This window comes from Dipteris shenzhenensis, chromosome 2 (genome assembly GCF_047967505.1).
Source record: "Dipteris shenzhenensis isolate YYH24624 ecotype China chromosome 2, Dip_SZ_1.0, whole genome shotgun sequence".
Taxonomy (NCBI): domain Eukaryota; kingdom Viridiplantae; phylum Streptophyta; class Polypodiopsida; order Gleicheniales; family Dipteridaceae; genus Dipteris; species Dipteris shenzhenensis.
In genome coordinates, this window is record NC_141597.1 from 11221575 (window position 1) to 11242011 (window position 20437).

The following is a 20437-nucleotide window of genomic DNA, read 5'->3' on the forward strand; positions in this document are numbered from 1 at the left end:
TTTGTAGCTTTAGTGAGATAAGGGAACAAGAGCTCTTAGCAGATTTGGAAAAGTTGGAAGCAGAGTTGAAATCCTTAAAAAGTTTGAATCATCAAGAATCCGTCATGCCGAATCATAGAGCAACTGGAGGTAGGAGTTCAGTTCAAAAATTATATACGGGACTTGATGGAGGATCTGACACAGTGTGGGTTGTGATCCGAGTACCAATACAACATCTAGCATGCTTTGGACATATTCTAGTGTACATTGAAAAGTAAGATAAACTTTTTATAAACATAGTTTGTGTTTTATCTTAGGCCTAGCTCCTCACATGTAGTATGTGCTAAGTTCTAACCCTTTCATACATATGTAGGTGTGTATTGTGTTCTATACTTTGTCGGTGCGGTGTTTGCACCATGTTTGCATACATGCCACATGGGGTATGCAGCAGTACAACTTTTGAGCATACCCAGTGCATCTATCTGCCCTACGAGAAATTTGTTTCAGGAGATTGGGTGGCTACCATGGGATTTAAGAAAACTAGTAAGTTTGCTTTCCAAGTTGTGCTTTTGTATACTAATGGTGACGTGTTATATCTAAAATTGGCACTAATATAGTACTAACATTATACAATTTTAATATTAAAATAATCGACTACTATTTATTTCTAACCCAATAATAATATATTAAAGCACCAATATATTATTGGGTATAGTACGAATATAAGACTCATCTAGTACTCATATAGTGCTCTTGTAGTACTTATGTAGTACTCATATCCAAGAATAATATAGTACTATTTGTTTTCATTCAATACTAATATAGTAGAGCACTAACATAGTATTGATATAGTACTATCTATTTTTGTATAATACTAGTATAGTAGAGCACTAACAATACTAATATAGTACTATCTATTTCTATACAATACTAATATAGTACAACACTAACAATACTAATATAGTTTCTATAGTAGAGTAATAATATGGTATTATCTTTTTTTGTATAATACTGATATAGGAGAGTACTAACAATCTAATATAGTTTCTATAGTAGAGTACTAATGTAGTACTAATATAGTACTATTTATTTTTGTACGATACTAATATAGTAGAGCATTAATGTAGTACTAATACGTACTATCTTTTTTTGTCCAATACTAATATAGTACTATTTGTTTTTGTATAATACTAATATAGTTTCTATAGTATAGTACTAATATAGTACTAATGTAGTGCTAAAATAGTACTATCTGTTTTCATACAATACTAATATAGTAGAGCTCTAATAGTCTAGTATAGTTTCTATAGTAGAGTACTAATATAGTACTATCTATGCAATACTAATATAGTAGAGCACTAATAGTACTATTATAGTCTTGTCTACTACTAATATAGTAATCATATATTTTCTATAGTAGAGTACTAATGTAGTACTAATAGAGTATTAATATAGTACTATCTATTTCTATACAATACTAATATAGTAGAGCACTAACATAGTACTATTTGTCTCTATTCTCGTCTTTATATAGTAGAATGCTAATGTACTATTTGTTTCTATTCTATTAGTATATGTTACTATTGTAGTACTACCAATTTCCCTTTTACAACTACTCTAGTGTTTACACTTGGTTTAGTACTAAACTTGTTTCTTGTAGTATTCAATGCTAATGTATGTGGTCTTTAGTTAGTCAATACTTGGTAATTGTAACTACATTTACGGGATTTGTGCCTATTTTGGAAATAGATAATATTAAATTATTTTTTAAATTTTGTACTTTGTGGTTTATTACTAAACCATTTCCCTGTAGTATTGAAAGAAAAGGTAAGCAGAGTTCATGCTACACAAGCTTTGAAGAAGTTTAGAAGAGTACCTATCCGAGATGATATTTTTGAAACTCCTACCACTACAATAGTGTTTCAAAACTCCTACCACTACAATAGTGTTTCCCAATGAGAAGAAAGAGTAGCATGGATCCGTGCAGGCATCCTATTGTAAACCCACCAAAGAGAACATGGGTGGCCGCTTGGAGAATGAAAACATTCTTGATCCTAACTTGGTTGCTACAAAAGGGAGGTAAGTACTGTGATTATAATGAAGATGATGTCTTGGAAAAGGTGAGAAGGAAGAGGGAAGTAATTGAGGCAAAGATTGCAAAGGAAGATTTGACAAAAGAGGGGGATACGAAAGAAGAGATGGAAGATGTGTCCTCCGATGAAGGTAGGATATGTTATTGGCATCCTTCCCTTTTTTTGTGTTTCTCCTATTGCATTACATATGGAGTAAACACGTGGAATTGGTTATCCATTTCAACTGATAAGATTACGTTGAAAGATGAGGCTAGTGGTGTGATGAAGGGAGGACTAGAATCCAAAAATAGAAGTGTTACAAGGTCCTTATACAATAGCAAGAAGAAAATAAATAAAAATGGTATGTAATTATATTCAGATATTGTGAGACTTTTATACATGATTAAATTCAATTGTAGCCCTAATGTAAATTAACTCAATTTTAATTAACATTGCAGACAATGGAAACTAAGACACAAACAATGCTGCCTATCTTGAAGATGCATCAAAAATATTGGATGCCATTGCATCAGAAGCCAAGAATCTTCTGAATGATGACATAGAAGTTCAGGTAGAAGACATCCCAAAGTGGTGAGAGGATGTCCAGGATACCTTAAAGGACAACCACAATACCTAGAAGGATAGCCCTAAAAAGCTGGTAGAGGCTATAGAAATAATTTCTAATATTTTAACTTCTAGCTATGTAGAAGAAAATGTGATGGACGACACCATTCTCAGTAGATCTCTCCGACCTGGCTCAAAGAAATGAATGTGGATTGGGATGGTAGTCTACACTCCTCTTGGTCATGCTACTACACATAGCGAGTAGCATGACCAAGAGGAATGTCGATCAAGAGGAATGTGGCTTGGGATGTTGGTCTAAGTTGTTTCAAGCTTAAGTTTAACTTTTCACAAGATGAATGTTGCACAATGGATGAATATTGCCATCCAACGTGATTGAATGACTTGTGTTACCTGAAGCCCTTCAGCACAATATCTAATCATGGCATTGAGTTCCATCTAATGCACACTTTGCTCATTGATGACATACCTCTAATGGCAATGTTGAACCCATTTAGAACATGCATCACTCCAAACAAATTTGATGGAGATCCCAATGATGAGGATTTCTTAAAGTTCTTGTTACCATACTTAGGGCAGGTAGCAGGTTTCAGGGAAACTATCCTAGATTTTCCTCTATAAGGCATCATTATGACATCTATATCATCGATGTCTTAGCACATGATTATGGCGAGCATCCATTTCACTTGTTCAATGCATTTTTAGAGACTATGGTGAAATGGATGATGCTGAAAAAATTATAAGATATCTAGTGTCAGATCCATTGCCTAAGGCTGGTATAATCTATAGCAAATAACCTCATCTCTACCAATTGATGTGTTGAAAGAAATGCTTGCACAAAACCCATTTGCTAATCACTATCCTCCATTCCTAGGAAGATAGCTTGTACATGGTTATGTTATAAAAGTGCCGTTGTCCTTGTAATTTTATTGAAATGGTTACTTTTTTTGTTAAATGCAGAGGCATTAGAATAAACTCAAGTGGTTGTAGGGTAGGTGGACCCAGGGAATGTGGATGTAGGGCTTTTTTAAATAACAAAGGTGGATTTAGATCAGATGGATGCTAGATGCATAGCAAGTGGATGCAAGGAAGGGTTCAAGGTAGGTGGATGAAGGGTAGGAGGATGCAGGGAAGGTGGATTCAGGGCAATTAGATGCAAAGCATGTCAATGTAAGGAAGGTGTATGCAGAGATAGAGGATACAGAGCCAGTGGATGAGGGAAAGTGGATGCACAAAAAGTGGTTATAGGGTAGGAGGATGCATATTGTTTTGTGGTGTAGCATCCCCTCATCATCATCCTTCAACATCCCCTTTCCACCATCATCACCCTGTAAGGATCCGTCATCATTGGGCTGCAACATCACCACTCCATGAAGAGCCTTCATTCATCAACCCCTGAACCCTTGCTGGTGGAGCCAATCATGAGGTGGCACCCAAATCATCTCGACAAATGCCTTGTACTTGACATGAAAATTCTTCTCTTGTATATCTATAACAAGTTTAAAAATCAATTCTATCATGGAAAACTTCATAAGGTAAAGGTTTTCAATGAGCCTAAAGATGTCATGCATATATAAGTAGAAAATTATATACTAGGTCATGAAAAGGATGGCTCCTCATTCTAAAAGTGGGAAAGGAACTCCAGGTGGATTCTTGATAGAGAATGGTGATTTGATTGGGATGGATTCTCTGCTATAACGATGTAAGATGTGAAATGAGCAGCAACATGTGAACAAAGCTACGAGTAATAAATAGTGGATCATGAAAAGTATGGCTCATGAAAGCTCCTTTAACTGCAGAATGAGTCTTCATAGATTAGGAATCTAATAAGGCATTGCTACATAAGACCTTAGAGAGAAATAGCTTTCCAAATAGTCTAATGAGGCATTGCTACATAAGACCTTAGAGAGAAATAGCTTTTCGTACTTACTACATAGAGATCTAGTTCTATTTCAAGTGCCCAATGTTTGGTATGAGGTTTGCAAAAAGCACTCAATGGAGCAAATAAGGAAATCTATGGAGGGACCTTCATCGATACATGGGTGGATAAAGGTAGAAAATTAAAGGAGTGGTTAAAATCTACAAAACTAAACCACTATGAACAATAGAAACTGTCCTTTAGCAAAACATCATCCTTCCAACGAAGGAGATTAATGAGTGAAGATCAGAGCTGGCATGATGCACGTCACACAATGGAGTAAGGGCACTGTGACTTATGATTGTTTATGCAATCATTCATCCACAATTGGAACAAGATACATAGACAAAAAAGAGCCATCACCTTAATTTAGGGCACCTTGCTCTGCTGTAATCAGAGATTTGTCCATGTTTGGATTGGTACATCATGCATGGATGACAAAGAGTTGCTGCCTCAGTTCAGTCCAACTTGCTCTATTCATCATTTGAGAGCCACCCACCACCACTCAGTTCATCCCTATGACCTATGCACCACTTGCACAATGGTCAAGTTGATGCCTTGAACTGAAGGTTCTCCCATTGAGGATGCTTTCTACCCATGTGCCTCTCAGTCATACAGTCTTCTCGTTGCGATGTTCATATATCTCTCCACCATGCTGATTTTGGTTGTTGATGAAACCATTCATCTTCACTTGGAATCAAATACATATACAACAAGGAGGTGTAGGTACTCAGTTCATTGCACCTTCCTCTATTCATTATTTGATAACCACCCACCATCACTTTGTTCGTTCTCATGACCTACGTGCCACATACTAAATGGCCACTTGATGCCTTAAACTCATGGTCCTCTCATAGAGGATGCTTCTACCCATATGTAGATTGTCTGTGCAATCGTCACTTTGATGTTCATATATCTCCACCATGCCACTTATGGTTGTTGATTGGAAAATTATACATAGAGAAGAAAGAGCCACTACCTTAATTCAGTGCACCTTGCTCTATTGTAATATGAGAACCTTCAAAAGGATAGGGCCTGTATCTATGATGGCATTGAAGCGACGGTCAAGTGTCGTGAGTGCAGGCTGTGGGAACCCTTTGCACATCAAATGGTCATGGCTGAGCTTTCGTCAAGGTTGTGGCACTCGCAATTGTAGATGAAGGTACAAAGGTAAGAAGCGACTGGCTAGGACATAGCTCAAGAGGCCCGTGATAGGAGATCCGTGGAAGAAGCTGTTCGTAGTAGATGCAGGTGGAGTTGATGAGCTGGAGGCATAGGGAGTATATACACACAAAGTCATCAAGGTTTAGCTCCTCCTCTTGGCTAGTTTCAGATGTGATGAAGAAGCTTTCTGAGTTTTCCAAGGCGAAGCATGAAAGCGTTCGCTATGCGAGCGGTAGGTGCAGTCTCTTTTGTGAGGCTCAGTAGCCACCATTGGAGCAGTAGTTGCGTTGGTTGAGTCGCCTTTGAAGAGTCGCTAGAGCTGGCCATTCGAAGCTCATTGCGATGCCAAAGGTTGATGAAGTTTGAGGGGGTTGGCCTTTGGGCTACTATGATGATGGGCTAAGAATGCGGAATTGTGCTATGTTGCATGGTTGCGCTGAGCCGTTGTCTCAGGAAAAGGCGCATTTGATCAAGAGCTGTTGGCTACATGGAGCCAGTAGCTACTTAGGAGCAGAAGGTCGGCTGTGAAGCTTTCGTTAGAGATGGTGCAGTAGACATTGAAGGTGGAGAACCAACCACTACAGAGTTGTTTGTAGACTTTGTGGATGAGCCTCAACGCTTAATCATTGTTGAAGGGTCGATGGTAGAGGCATGTGGGATCTCATAACCTTGTAGAAGCTCTAACTAGACTCTCACACCTCTCATCTCTCAAAAGCAATAGAGAATCTCTCTCTTAGTGTAAAGCAAAGAACTTCTCTAAGATTTTCTCTAGGAGGCAATCAAAAAACTATGAAAGGACACTCAATCTTTCTCTCAAGGAGGATGGTGCCTCAGTGGAAGGCAGAACCATGCTCTGATACCATGTGAAAGCGAGGGATCAAGGAGGATCAAAGCATTATGAGAGAGACGTAGGGTAGCAAATAATCTATTGCAATGTATATGATCAACAATACATGGTAGGCTTCTTATATAGAGAATAGTTAACACTTGTGGGATCCTCTGATCCACATCTCTCCTTGTGGATGCCCTCGATCCATATCTTCACATCATGTAGTCCACATCCTAGGGTGGCTACTTTAATGCATTCCTACACCATACCTTAGCCTTTAATCTATGTGCACATGGCACCATGTCTCAACACAATCCTCTCTCTACAAACTTGTAGAGCAGGGCCATACACTGCAAGAGGAGTCCAATGCATGATCCAAGTAGGAGGCAATGGAATGAGAGGCTAAGGAGGCCTCCTATGTAGCTTGGCTCAAATGATGGAAATAAATATCCTATGTTGAATAGAAACAAATAGCTAAATTGAGGAAGCAAGAAAGCGTAAGGGAGATCTCAAAGGGTAGATGATCAACTTAGACTTGGAGGATTTCTTGACGCAACCATCCCCACCAATGACTTACCAACAAGGGAAATAGAAAGAAATGCAAGGAGGAATCAACAAAGGGTAATGAGTTGTCATCTCCTCCCCCTATCTCACTACTATTGATTCCTTTAACATAGAGAAAGTGTGGATATGAGCCATTAGGTTACGGATTGATTGAGCAAAAAGAATCTGCAAGGTGGTACCAAACCACCAAATTCATCAGTTGACTCACTTTCCAGATTAAAATCACTCCGGGATTCATGAAGCAAGGATGATTTGATCATCTAGGTGAAGTGAGCAAGGACATCTATTATAGAATGAACATGATTTTTATCATCGAGGCCCAAAATATTTACGACCTATTCCATGAATGCATCATCCCTCCAACCTTTCTAGGTGGTGAGGTAGCACCCAATAATGCATTTATGATCAGACCTGATAGATCAGAGCCATAAGGATGCGGCTCAAGATAGATTTGAGGCGAATGTTGATCTTAAGAACCAATGTTTTGTGGATAAAATTTGGACAAAGGAAAGCTTGTAAATTAAAGGACAAAGCATGGAAATTAAGCTCTTAAGAAAAGAATGGTTAGAGCTCCTATCAAAAGACTTGGCAAAGAGGGGATTGGCTCAAACCTCCCTGTCAACATTGTATGGACTATATGGAGCACTAGATGACCCAAAGCGAATCGACGAATGACCTAGGGGTTTCTTAAAAAATGCCATATAGCTTGTGTGAGAAAGCTTGTATTAAAAATCCTCCCATTCTTGCATTTCTTACATTTTCTTGTCTAACTAAACAACTCACTCTTTCCAATATACTTTTTTCATTCTTAAAATTTAGATGCCCCTCTATAGATACACACGTATTGATTACATGAAAATGATATTTTATAAATCGCCTCATGCATGTAAACCATGTTAAGTGGGCCTATTGTAAAAATAACCCTTCATACACCAACATGCTATCTTACATGTTTATGAGTACCCCTATCAGATAAAGGACCCTGAATGATGGTAGGTGCAACAAACAAGGTAAGAGGACTTGACAACTAGTCAACAAACCATAGGACCAAGGACTCCATCAAAGGATGTGCATGAAGGATTCGTTTTGTCAACTCGAACAAATACAAAGTAAAGGCACCTTCCCTTTTAACAAGGGAGGTGCGAATCATTGTAATTGTGGTGGGTAGTATCCACTGCGAATGTCAATTAGGCCTCTTGTATAAATAAGGTTTTAGGGTCCTAGAAGTTAGGGTCAAACCTGCAACATAAGCAAATTGGATGTGTGGAGTGCAGCTATGAGTTGTTTTATCCAATAAGTCATTTCAATTTGAGTTGTTTGCTCCCCCCTTGAACCCACGCTATGCATATGCTTCACCCTTATTCATAATTCCTCGATGAGGGCTAACAAGTTTTTTGCCATTTGGAAAAGGCAATTGACTCACATACTCATAAAAACCAAGAGCCATGCATGACAAATTGAGAAATCAATGCCACCATCATTAGAATTTGACATTGAAAGACTTCTTCTTAAGAGGTTACAAATGAGTACCCATATTCTATAGTTTTGATTTGGTCTTGACCCTCTAAAATACTTAACAAAAATAATAAGAAAAGTAGCATTCGTATGTCCATAGCTAACCGTCATTTCCTATATTTCAACTTGTATTCCTTCCCAAAATTCCCTTAAATACTAGTTTCCTAGGGGTCAAACTTTCAAGAATTAACATTCCGTTAAGAGATTTATAGAACTAGACCATCTTGAATCCCAATCAAAATGCACACCTCATTATAATCCTTAACTAGTCCTTCTTAACTAGTAATGGGAATAGGCCCTAAATGTAAAATGGGACATGAAGAAACCCAAGATAAGAAATTTTGTAGAATAAAATTTGATTTGCAAATGAGTAAACTCCGAATGGACATTACAAGAATTGATAAATTAATTAAAAGGAAACCATCACAGTGGAGATATGAGCTATATCAAAGAATTACGATCCAAGTCAATTAGCTCTCACAGAACTTGAAAATAGTTGCTCCCACACTAATTTTTAAAAATTAGGTCCTTCATTAGTTTAAATAAATCACGATTAGCCTAAATAAGTTAAAGGGTGTATTTGAGATTGCAAGGGAAGACTAGCATAGTACGACAAACATAATAAAATTATGGTGACTAGTGATTAACAAACACATGCATTACAATATGTGTACATAATATAAGGTATAGTTATATTAATATAAAGTACTAGAGAAAATTTATTGAGCTAAACTTATTAGCTTCACAATATTGAGAAATAATAGTAGGGTTTTACATTATTTATTTAAAAATTTGAAAGAATAAATGTAAATCTTGGTGAAACACTGAAATTTGTAGATTAAAGTTTCAATTCTTGGCAAAATTTTCAAACTTTTATTTTCATTGGGGCATATAAACTTTGGAAACCAATATTAAGTTTTGTTTCTTTATTAAATAATATGCAAAAATCATCCAGTTATGAATTAGATCTCAACAAGAAAAATATTAAGTTTTTGTTTCTTGATGAAATAGTATGGAAAAATCATCCATGGTTATGAATTAGATCTAAACAAGAAAAGGAACAAAGAAACACTAAAGTCTGATAAGCAAGCAATAACGTACTACTTTGCTAGATTATGCTAGTGGAAAAACTAGTTCATTACTTGCAAACTATAGGAAGGAACCACATAATAACATAAGAGGGGGGACATAATATGTAACTAGAGAAATAGAATTTGAGTAGGGATGGAAATCCATTCCTTATATCATAGGAGTGTGTGGGCAATGCAAGTCAATAATAATTCAAAATAAATAAACAAAATTTTGAATTTACCCATGCAATAAAGTGGAATAAAGTAAAAGCAAGTCATTAAAGCCACACAATAGAAGAATTTAGTTGACTTGAAGGAGAAAAACAAACATGGCATGAAATAATGAAAATAGAAAAGGGGACTGGAGGATGAGATCCAAGTTAACCTTATAGTTCATGGAAAACGTTGGAATAGAGCAAAAGGAGTTTTGAACAAAAGATCATTTATAAAGCATGGAAGAATTCATAAAGGTAAGGAATACAAAAAAAGTTTCTAGTGCTAACATTAAACAACCTCTTGCATCATTGTCTTGCTGAAGAGTTGAGCTAGGAAGGGAAGGTTCACAAGAATAATAATGCCATATATGCAGCCAAGTGGCATTAATTTAAGCATAATGAAGGAAGATAAAGTTGCATCATAGCATGTACCCATTAAAGGTCCATTACTATTTCTTTAAAAAATTAAAGATTCAGTACTCCTGGTAGTAGTATAGCATAGAAGGGGCATTTTGGTAGCCAAACAAAGTTTCAATAGTGTCTAATATGAAGAGACGACAAGTGCCTTACATGGAGTGGTGATAATGAGGATATTCTTATTTAAGGTGGTGGATAATACCAAGGTAAAATAAATTAACATAAGACCATAGCAAGAGCATGGTTAGTTTAGTAAACCAAAAAAGGGTACAATTGAACGAAAGCCATTCAAAATGGAACATTGTTAGACTTAATTCAAACCTTCAAATAGAAAAACATTCAACTAAAGCTAGCAAAAGGAAGTCTAATAATAAAACTTTCTCTCTTTCTTAGATAATTGGCCAAGTTGAAGGTAAGGTAAAAAATAACAAAAAATGTTTTAAAAATATGAAAAAAGGAAAACTATCAATTTGTTTTCTCTTTAGAAATCCAAGGAGAATAATTTCTAAGCAAAGAGAGAAAAGTCTATAATAAAATAAGAAGTTAACATTTTACACATTCCTCAAAGTTTTTGTCTTATTACAGGAAGAAGTAGCTAAGTTAAACAATTCATGGGATAAGAAAAGAGAAGTTAAGTTAAAGCTCGCTCAAGAAAATAAGAAAAGTTCTCAGAATGACCAAAAGAGAATAACGAGAAGGATCCATGCACACTAGGGTGTATATTCTACTGGCAAGAACCTAGTACTATGGTATTAGTATGCTAACTGGAGTTATTGCATGCATGGATTCTCATGTGACATAGTTGCAGACTCTTGCAAATACAATTGTCATCATTCTAGATTCTGAACTTCATTAGGCCAGTTTAAGCTTTCATTTTTTGTTAGAGAGCGGATGTCGACTTAACATATGTTCACTCCAAAGGACAACAACATGTCGGCCAGAGAAAGGTCTATGTTTGGTTTAAGTTTTCATCTCTGCTAGACAAAGAAGAAGCGTACGTGGGCCTGAGATTAGCGTGCATTGGCTAGAGAGTAGATGTTCATAGAGAGCAGTGCATGTTGGCTAGAGTGCAGACGTTTGGTTTACGCTTTCGGCTTTGTAGGGCCTATCAAAAAAAGGTACCTCTCTCTCTCTCTCTCTACTGGGGTACTTAAAACAAGAAGAGGTAAAATAGTTGCCTTTCTTATAACCCTTATGAGCCACCTCAGAATAAGGAACACCACTAATGCCTTGCTAAAGTTGCTTGGGTTTCCTAGTAGAATGGGGTGTATTACAAAACTGATTTTCCAACAGTACTGTACTCCTTTTAAGTGATGATTTTTTTGTAGATTTTAAGCAAGTGTTCGAGTCTTCTTCTTTTAGGAACTTTGCCTTGGCATGCAACTTTGGTGATTTCATAGGACTGAATTGTAATCTGTAATCCTATTCAATATGACTTTTGCTATTACTTATGACTAAACTGTAACTTGTTTAAAACAAGTTGAAAAATGTCTCTGAAAAGAAACCTGAGGTCACTTGGAAACCAAAAAAGTCGTGACAATCTCGCCTTTAGTCCCTTTCCATTCCAATCAGGGTGAAGCCAAGGTGGAAATTCTTCCTTAAAGCTAAGCTAAGACTATACAATGACATGGAGGACTGGATGCAGGAAACCTGGGGAAGCCAAGACAAGGCAAGCCGTTGAGGCTACCACATTGTTAGTCTAAAGAAGGAGTTTTATGAAGACTTTATGTGTGTATATAGAATGATATACCAATCGAATATAGTTATGAACAATGAGTTAAGCACGATTTTGGCCAGAGCATATGTTGTAGCTACTAATGGCATTGAGGTGGATTAGAAAGATTTTGCCCACCATCGAGAAATGAATAAGAGGAGTGGTAGTCAAGAGCACATATATCAAATAGGAACACGATGTAGGAACCCCTTGGAAGCCACTAAAAAGGAACACCCTCAATAGTGCATTATGCCGACCTTGACTGTTGAACAAGAAAATGTGATATCTAATTGGATGAGGAAGGTGGAGGAGGAGAGAATAAAACTACTTTGGAATTAGAGGTAGCTGTTATTAGTACATGTGTGGATGAAGGTAGAAAATTAAAGGAGTGGTTAAAATCTACAAAACTAAACCACTATGAATGGTAGAAACGGTCCTTTAGCAAAACATCATCCTTCCAACAAAGGAGATTAATCAGTGAAGATCAGAGCTGGCATGATGCATGTCACACAATGGAGTAAGGCAATGTGACTTATGATTGTTGATGCAATCATTCATCCACAATTGGAACAAAATACATAGACAAAAAAGAGCCACCACCTTAATTTAGTGCACCTTGCTCTATTGTAATTAGAGATTTGTCCATGCTTGGATTGGTACATCATGCATTTGAGAGCCACCCACCATTACTCAGTTCATCCCATGACTTATGCACCACTTGCAAAATGGTCAAGTTGATGCCTTGAACTCAAGGTTCTCCCATTGAGGATGCTTTCTACCCATGCACCACTCAATCATACAATCTTCTCGTTGCGATGTTCGTACATCTCTCCACCATGCCGATTTTGGTTGTTGATGAAACCACTCATCTTCACTTGGAATGGAATACATAGACAACAAGGAGGTGTAGGTACTCAGTTCAGTGCACCTTCCTCTATTCATTATTTGATAGCCACACACCATCACTTTGTTCGTTCTTATGACCTATGTGTCACATACTAAATGGCCACTTGATGCCTTAAACTCATGGTCCTCTCATAGAGGATGCTTCTACCCATGTGTAGATTGTCCTACAATCACCACTTTGATGTTCATATATCTCCACCATGCCCCTTATGGTTGTTGATTGGAACATTATCCATAGACAACAAAGTGTCACTACCTTAATTTAGTGCACCTTGCTAATATGAGAACCTTCTATGAATATCTTTCTTACTCATGCAACATTTTAAAACATGCTATCCTTTATATCTTCAAAGAGCTAGGGGAAATTAGAACATAGATAAGATTTGAACAATTCACATCATGAATTGGAATTTGGAAGCTCTTAAACATAATTTTAAAGAAACCCATGCAAACTCAATAATAGGAACTATGTCTAGAAAAGATCATCGCTAATCATCTCTTTCAGATCGTTTTCCACATCCTTGAGCATGGTTGATTTCAAAGTCATAAACTACCTCAAAAAGCATAATTAGACTATTACATTTAAAAAGGTGACATTAATGACTTTATAGCTTCCACATGCTTTGCTAATTTTTTTTAAGTAGCCGACATTAATGACTTTATAGCTTCCACATCCTTTGCTATTTTTTTAAAAGTAGCCTACTCGAAAGGGATTATAGATGCCTACTCCAAAGGAGGAATTATAGAAGATAAACAATTTCATGCAATGTGATTTTTTAAGGGAAAATATTTCTCTCTTCATGTTCACATATAATTTCATGTCATTTTGTGCCAATAGTACTTTAGCAAAGTAGTATCATGCTCTTTTTTTCAATTTTCAAGAACGTTCTGACATAGAATAGTGTTCAAAGACCATAAAAAAGGGACAACATTATAGTAGTAGATAGGGCAATCCTTGATAGTGTTATCTAATGATTGTTACTCATTTAAGACCCTTCAACAAGTTCAATCGCTTTTGAGATTCTTGGACTTATTCTAGAGCTTTGTACGTATACACTCTTGCTTTATAATTCACTCTTTCTCTTCATCATGGATGTTTCAATATTAATGTAGCTTCTTGAATTCACATTAAGCTATTCACTTACTAAGATAATATAGCCAATTTACAACCAAGGTAAAAAACAAGCATGGGAACGCATTTATGAAAGTGTAGATCAATGGGCACATATTTCTTCATATAGAGTTCTAAATAGTACCCTTGCTACCTTCTTTAGGGAGAATTGATCAAATTTGAAGTTTTAAAAATTAGCCCATATCTTGGGTGAATTTATCAAATTTTGGAGCTCTTAATATCAGCCCAACCAACCTAAAGAAGCCTCTAAATTTGCCATGGGGCTAAAATTAGCCCCTAATTTTTTCCAGGTTACAGCAAGTATAGCTAACCAAAGTAGATAACAATGGCATGCTCGTTTCAAGTCCATGTTGAATGATACAAGTTCAAGGTATTAATATTGAGGGAGTATTGAATTTGACATGATGTCATTCTATGCTTCCAATCGTAACCCACATGTGAAAAGCACTAAACAGTGCAATATCGAACATGGATTTACATGTATAGGTCTACATCATGTTTTCATGTCCTTGATCCATGAAAATACTAATAGTTACTTGTAACACTTTCAAATTTGTGGTCATAATTTGTTTTTGTAAAGAGCTAGTCAAGCCATTTAGCTTTTTCCCATTGATGCTTTTGTTCTAGTAAATTTACATTCAACTTAAAAAATGAAATCAAAGAAAATAGACTAGTACATAGGAATAAATGCATTTTATTTAGTTTCAACATGTAGGAAAGTTGAAATTTTATAATTCTATGATAACTTGAGAGTAGCGTAATTGCTCTTTAGAATACAATCCAATAGATGAAACCTATGTTAAAGCTTTAATTGGATGTTAAAGACTACCTTACACATGATAAAAGTTACTTTTTGCTATCAAAAAGGTAATTCATCACATGATACCCCTTAAGGAGCTCTACAAATTCAAAATTCTAGCTTGCCATATGCCAAGTACAATGATTTGAGGATAAGATATTTGTACAAAATAAAAAGAAGTGTCATTTTGTTATCGAGAGATCCTTCATCCATGCACTATAATGTGCAATAATGTATTTGCAATTTAAAAAAACAAAAACACGAAGAAGTCCCAAATTCCTAGGAAACAACACATGTGCGAAAGGCTAAAGGCTCGCTAAAGGACACAAAGACGGGCTGAGAGCTCAATCTATATCCATGACTACGTTATTTCATGAGAATACAACAATCAAAGTAACACAATGTTGTGTTTGATCAATGATGTACGAAAGGGTAGTTCCTAGATGCATTCTAAGTGGCATGAACATGTGCACTGACATATCGAAAATGTCAAGATGATGGGAGAGTGTCATCAACGGTATGGGTATGGATTCCTTCTTTTTTTCAAGCTTCATTATATTTGGTTGGTCTTGCAAGTGTGAGTGCACGTGTGTGTGTGTTGCATGTGTACACACACACCACGCACACACACATACACACACATGTATATGTACATATACACATGTACATATAAATATACATATGCATCTACATAAATACACACACACACACACACACACACACACACATATACATATATATAGAGAGAGAGAGAGAGAGAGAGAGAGATGTACCTAGTTTGATGTCGCTATATTCATGAGGTTCAATGTATAAATGGGCCCTTTTGAAGCAATAAGTTGTTGTAATGATGGGTTGTTGTTTTGTAGAATCATGCCTTTCTTTGGGAGGCAGGTGGGAAACAAAGACATAACACTCCAAATCCATACAAGAGGGTCCACGCGTATGCATGGAAAGATAAATATGCTAGTCTTCACATATAATTCATTGTTTCAATTATACATCTTTAAGAAATATGTTTCTTAAAGAAATATGCTAATCTTCAAAGATAATTCATTGTTTCAACGATACATCTTTAAGAAATATGTCTCTTAAGTTTATAATATAATTATTTTTAGATGTAGGAGAACTACAATGGCAATGAGAAGGAATGGATGGGAGCATATTTTATCATTAGGCATTGTTTGTTTCTTTTGTTTCCATTCCTATTGAATGGGTGGGAAAAGGAATTTTTTCTCGAAGGAGGGCACTTGTGATTTTTGTCTCTAATGTGTGGCCATTTTATTTGTTTTATGGAAACTCAATATATAAAGTAATAGATAATGGAGTTTATAAGGAAGAAAGAGAGAAGTTTGAGTTTGACACATTGATCTCTATTTTGGAATTGATAAAACAAAGACTTGTCTTAGTATGAGAGAGTGTGTAGGTGATGCATTGGGCTTTTCAAACAATTTTTAAGGGCATTTTTGGTGTTGCTTGCTGACATCAAAGTGGGGAATGGCTAGTGGGGAGTTCTGTCGTAGGGTGGATTTGAAGGCGTCATTGTCTATTAGTTGGTGATAAGGAGTTTGTGGAGGATGTAACCATAGGTGATGGGGAGGGAGGGTAAGTTGGTTGGGGTGCTTGAAAGATTGGTTTTGAGGAGATGTGTGTGTGTGTGTGCGTGTGTGTGTGTGTGAGAGAGAGAGAGAGAGATTTCATGTCGAGGTACAAATTGGGAGTTGAGATGACCATGAGATGCTCGTAAAGGATACACACACAAAACAATACGAACTAAAGCCCGAACTACCAAGCTCCATGTAGGTTTACAAAACTTGGTGGGGAAGGATGGCTTATATGTGGAGAGAGAAAGGGAGGTTTTGTATCACGGTACAAACTCGGAGCAGAAACGACTCATGAAACGGTGATATGTATGAGAGAGAGAGAGAGAGAGGATTAGTCAAAAGAGCACTTAAGTGGAAAAGCCACGTGGAAGGGAGAGGAGGGAGTATAAGGGGAGGGAGGAGGGGGAGGAAGGGCAAAACGAGAAGCTGTTGTTGAGAGAGAGCCTTTACTGGTGCGTCAAATGCAGCGACCGCCGAAAGGGGCGGAGCGCCGGCCAGGAGGGGCGGCGCCGCTCCTCTGTCTAATCCTAGCGCCGCTCTTTCTACGCCTGTGCGGGGGCGGCGCCACCCCTCCATCGGAGGCAGCGGCCCCGTTTTCGTTTAACGAGTGCGGCCAAAAGCCGAATGCCGCCACCATTTTCCTCTCCGCCGGCAATTTCACCTTGGGCTGCCACCCCTCAACCTCCTCCCGGAACTCCTTCATTCTCGCCATCGCCTTCTCCTCCTCCCCCTTCACCCCCGCTTGGATCGCCAACCTCCTCCACCCCCTCCCCCCAAACTCCTCCCTCTCCCTCTCCCCCCTTGGCCTCCTCTCCCTCTCCCATCCCTCCTCCTCCCTCCCCGCTTGGCAACCTCCTGTCTCTCATATCCACCTCGTCTCCCTCCTCCCCTCTGGCAATCTCCTCCTCCTTGACTCCTCCAATTTCACCCTCTGGCAGAGCTTCGATTACCCCCAATCTCTCCTCCTCCCCCTTCAATCCCTCCGCCCCCCCTTGCACCTCCTCTCTGGATCCTTTTCTCTCGCCCTCCTCCCCGCCGGTTTTGTTTTTTTTGCCACCCTCTCGGATTCGCTTGCTCCCCTCCCCTACTACGTTCGTGGTTTTGATTCCGATCCTGCTTCCCTTGACTACGTCCTCAGCAGCAGCAGCACCCCTTGCAACCAGACTCTCCTCGAGCTTTCCGCCGATGGGTCCTCCTTGTCCCTCCAACAGACCGGCACTTCCCCTCAATGCAATCTTTCCAAGAAGATCCAAATTACCAAGTTCGGATCTCCTCACGAGCAGGTCACCATCGATTTCCTCCGGCTTGATTCCGACGGAAATCTGCGAGGCTATAAATTTGAGAATGAGGTGTGGAATGCGAGATTTAGCCTGTTTTCTAGTAATGGACTTGGAACTTGCCGTCTTCCCGGTGTATGCGGTCCTTACGGCATTTGCACTTCCTCTTCGAATGACGCTCCGGAATGCAGTTGTCCCGGGAATTCGGCTTCAAATCAAACCGCAGATCCAATCTTCCTCCCAATAAACAGTTCTGATCCGAGACAAGGGTGCTCCCCGACCCGTCCCCTTAATTGCACTCTCCTCGGAGAAGAGTCACAATATTTCTTAGAAATCGAAAGAGCAGACTACTTTGCCAATGATGCACTCTCACAGAACTTGTCGTCCAGCTCGCAAGAAGATTGTATAACGTCGTGCGCATCAAATTGCTCTTGCACAGCGGCGTTCTACAGAACCCAATCCAAAGCATGCTTTCATTACGAACAGGTCATGTCGATCATTCAGTCGGCAAACTCAAGCTACCTCGCATTTCTGAAGGTTCAGAATATTTCCGGACCTCCCAGCGTCGATATCAGTCCTGGACCGGGCCACGCATCAGGCAAGATGATGTTTATCGTGGGCATCAGCGTGGGCTGTACTGCCGCCCTCGTTTGTCTTATTTCGTCTGGGCTCTGCATCTTCTGCAGGAGAAAGAAAAAATTTGGCACCATGGCACTGGAACAGAACAGTTTTGTCGGTACTTTGCATGGACAGCCTAGACAGTTCACTTTTACGGAGCTGCAGCAGGCAACAACGGAGTTCAATCGCAAACTTGGTAGTGGCTTCGGTTCGGTGTACAAGGGCACTCTGTCCGATGGTTCGCACGTCGCGGTCAAACAACTGGAGAGTTCCAGGAAAGGATTGAAAGAATTCCGAGCCGAAGTGACGGCTCTCGGCAACATCAAAGACCAGAATTTGGTGCGCCTGAAAGGGTTCTGTGCCGAAGGATCGCACCGCCTGCTGGTTTACGAATACATGGCCAACGGATCACTGGATGGTTGGATTTTCCAGCGGCCGAAGGAAGCGCCAGCTGGTCTTGGGCTAGATTGGAACGCTCGATTCCAAATAGCATTAGATGTTGCGCGTGGGTTAGTCTTTTTGCACGAAGAGTCGAGGGAAAGGATCATCCACCTCGATCTCAAACCGCAGAACATTCTTCTGGACGACAAATTCGTGGCGAAGCTGTCAGATTTTGGGCTGTCGAAGCTCATGGATCCGGACGAGAGCCGGGCCGTGATGCACATGCGGGGGACGCCGGGCTACATGGCGCCAGAGTGGCTACTACACACCTGTGCGACGGAGAAGAGCGATGTATACAGCTATGGGATGGTGCTCTTGGAGATATTGAGCGGGAGGAAGAACGTGGATTTGTCGAAGCACAGGGAGAGCTGGTATTTTCCAGCGCTGGCAGCGCGGAGGTACAAGGAGGGGAGGGTGAGGGAGGTGCTGGACGAGCGGCTACAAGGGGCGATGGAGGAGAAGCAGAACGAGGAGGAGGCAAGGAGGGCGATGGCAACGGCGTTCTGGTGCATACAGGAGGAGCCGAATTTGAGGCCAGCGATGCGGAAGGTGGTGTTGATGTTGGAGGGGAAGAGGGAGGTGAAGGAGCCACCGCTGGAGTTCCAGTTTGGGGTGAGGTCGCAAGCGACGGATCATGCATTGCAGAATCCGTCGTCGTCTCCGGCAGGGTCTCTCAACATGTCTACGTCCAAATCGCTGGAGATTTGGAGCGGAAGCAAGCTCGACGATTGCAGCTTGCTCCTCTCTCCCGGTGGCTGATCAAATTCATCCATCCATTTTTCCATTCTCGCCAGCTTCCGGCATCGATCATCCGCTAACCAACGTGCAAATCAGCAGCTTGCCGTTGACGAACTAATTTCACGTCGTAGACGGAGCTTTTTCAGTGTTCACGTGACGGACTTTTCGATATGTTTTTTCTCATTCGACGGACTTTTCGATTGCTGCTGCAGCACGCCCATCATCAACAATCAATATTGGATCAACGTTCGCGTACGTAGCTGCTGTTGCTGTGTGCATGCGTTGCGGTGTGGCGGTAGCCGGTCCGCATTCGTGGCTGTCTATTTCGTCATTGAATATCTGTCGGCAGGTGTAATTTACTTTGTTTGAACTTTGGAGGCTTGAAAGGTTTGGCTATGGCAGAACGTCGTAGGAAGCATTATTATGAATTCAATTGAATTGTTGCCTACTCGTCTCCAGCCATGAATGCCTTTTCTGTTGCGTCTCACGACTAATTTTCAAATTTCAGATCCACATGATTCAGCAAACAAATATATTATTCTTCACAAAGAGCACTGAACTCTTGAATATTACAATAATATATTATTTCTTGCTTAAAACTTTCTCCATGATCGAGAAAAGCGGAATCTCGTCATGTTGAACATTTTGTTGGCCGGCCTGTCTCGCACGTACTCTTGCAACGCTTTGTTCTCAGTGCTCACTAAATGTGCACTCATAGTATTTTTTTTAAACAATGTGTTGAGTATTTTACGGGAAGTTCTAATTGGAGGCTCTATAGAGTTCGAGATGAGAAAAATACTGTATTTTTGAAATTAGCATTTTGATTTTTATAAACTTGCTATCTCCATCCCTTTTTTTTTCTCCCCTTTCTCTCTCTTCCGTCCCA

At 39.3% G+C, this 20437-nt stretch overlaps 1 protein-coding gene across 1 annotated transcript; it reads left to right on the forward strand.

Annotated features, from left to right (window-relative positions):
- The first annotated feature begins 16914 nt into the window (after nt 1-16914).
- LOC147904324 (G-type lectin S-receptor-like serine/threonine-protein kinase At1g34300) lies at nt 16915-20060 on the forward strand. The gene has a single exon (XM_087394016.1). It carries the CDS (start codon nt 16939-16941, stop codon nt 19570-19572), a length of 2634 nt encoding a protein of 877 aa, XP_087250142.1. The 5' UTR covers nt 16915-16938; the 3' UTR covers nt 19573-20060.
- The last annotated feature ends 377 nt before the right edge of the window (nt 20061-20437 follow it).

Bases quoted from the DNA above. Each gene is read 5' to 3' on its own strand.
- LOC147904324 (XM_087394016.1), top strand. From the start codon at position 16,939: ATGCAGCGACCGCCGAAAGGGGCGGAGCGCCGGCCAGGAGGGGCGGCG.